This window comes from Aplysia californica, unplaced genomic scaffold, assembly GCF_000002075.1.
Source record: "Aplysia californica isolate F4 #8 unplaced genomic scaffold, AplCal3.0 scaffold01038, whole genome shotgun sequence".
NCBI lineage: Eukaryota > Metazoa > Mollusca > Gastropoda > Aplysiida > Aplysiidae > Aplysia > Aplysia californica.
This window is the reverse complement of record NW_004798308.1, coordinates 135,476-137,350: the sequence shown is the minus strand read 5'-3', so window position 1 is coordinate 137,350 and position 1,875 is coordinate 135,476. Positions and strand designations below refer to the sequence as shown.

Here is a 1,875-nt window from a genome sequence, read left to right as displayed (position 1 = left end):
AGAGACAGAGACAGAGACAGAGACAGAGTGAGACTAGTGAGAGAGAGAGAGAGAAAGAGGATTACTATAGGAGCTGTGTGCTGCATATATTCTTTGTATTATTGTACAGCGCATTGAGCACTTCTTCATGGAAATGCGCTATATAAATGCAATTTATTATTATTATTATTACAATGATGATGGTAATGATAGTTTTAAAGTCATGCAGAATCCATAATCTTCTTACAACACAACATGTGCCCCGCGATCAACTTCTCAACCGAATTGGGAGTAAAGCAGTCTGCTGCCTGCCCACTATGTGATTAACCCCCCCTCAGAGACAGTGGAACATCCTCTGTTGTTCTGTAGAAAACTAACTTGATTTGAGGGGATGTTTTCTTCCCAAGCTATCCGACACATCTAACTGCCTCTACTCCTCAAGACAACAATTAGAACAGACATGCAGCTGTTACAGAATGGCATCATGCAGAAGAGTTAACGCTCAGATGCTACTGGATTGCTGACAACAACAACAATGGCAGACCTTTTTTTTTTTTTGCTGGATAAAAAAAACCCAAAACAAAATTAAATATCATAGAAAACAAGATTTGTGGTAAAACTGTCCCCTTTGTTTTATGCAAGAAAAATTCTGAAATCATACAAACTGAGCCCAACAATGTGAAATTATGCAATTCTGTTAATTTTAACAAAGAATGAGAAAGGAAAATAATCAGAAATTATGCAAAAAATGTTCTAATTTTGCTAAATTATGCGGGGTGCGTAAAACCACAGGGACAGGTAAAAAAAACTCACTGTTAGGAGTCGGCACGTCAACTGGCTGGATGCTGCATCAATGTTTTTAAAATTGTTTTTCTCCTTAATCTGTCTTTCTTGAAGTAATTGTTTTTGTGAGGGGGCCCTCGTGTTCAAGAGGTTAAGGTGTTCGTCTCTCATTCAATAGGTTCTAGGTTTGAATCCAGATAGCGACAGAAAATTTTCTTCTCTGACCTTTTCTCCTTTCACATCCTTTCCTGCTCCCTAGCAATGTTGTGTCATCTGCTTTCGTCTCCACTTTATGCCCCCACCCCCTCACCTCCTTTGTCCCCTCCTCTGGGCTCCTGACTCTTTCAACAGCCTTTCTACTGCTACTCATTGGCTCCTTCTTACTTCTGTCTTTCTGCCACACCCCTGATCTTGTAGTAGGAAAGATGTAACGCCTAGCCTTCTCGGATAAGGACAAAAAATCTCCGAGGTCCCATGTGCAAGGTGCACACGTTAAAGATCCCGTGGTGGTCCAAAATTGATAAGAGTAGGTTTCGGTTGCCTCCCGGACAAAATTCGAAATGTGTCCCCTGTGCTCATATGACCTTATGCAGTTGCGAGCGCCATAAAACACTTACCCAAAAAAAGAAAGATGTTTGTGATTGTTTTTTTCTTCCAGTATCTATACAACTAGATGCGGGCAGTATTGGATACAGACGTAAGTCATTTTTGGCTGCCTTTGAGATACGTCTGTATGCAATACTGTCCGCGTAGAGTTGGGTCTCTGTCTTGAAATGACGAGCTTTTTTCGGTGGATTTCTTCCCTTTCAGAGCCAGCAAGAGATCTCGGAGTTGAAGATCTCGCTGCAAAGGTTGGACGGCCAGGCCAAGTCTGCGGTGGAGGATATGGAGAGGAAGGACCTTGACATGAGAGCAGCCATCGAGAAGAGAGAGGAGGCGGAGAGAGAGATGAGTAAAGTCATGGGCCAGTTGGAGATGTTGGAGGGAAGACAGATGTATAAGGTAAGGAGGGAGGGAGAGAGAGGGGGGGGAGAGATAAAGATAGAGAGAAGAGAGAATGAGAGTGAGGGAAGGAGAAAGATGTATAAGGTGAGAAGGACTGAAGGAGTGAGA

The 1,875-nt window shown here is 42.6% G+C and overlaps 1 protein-coding gene across 1 annotated transcript in view; it reads left to right on the top strand.

Moving 5' to 3' along the window:
* Window positions 1–1,875, top strand: part of LOC101847160 (coiled-coil domain-containing protein 150) — a gene marked incomplete at its 3' end in the record, with an annotated part of 28,329 nt that overhangs the window by 15,731 nt on the left and 10,723 nt on the right. The window contains 1 exon segment of the mRNA XM_013089764.2: window positions 1,639–1,764. Coding sequence (XP_012945218.2) covers window positions 1,639–1,764 — 126 coding nt within the window.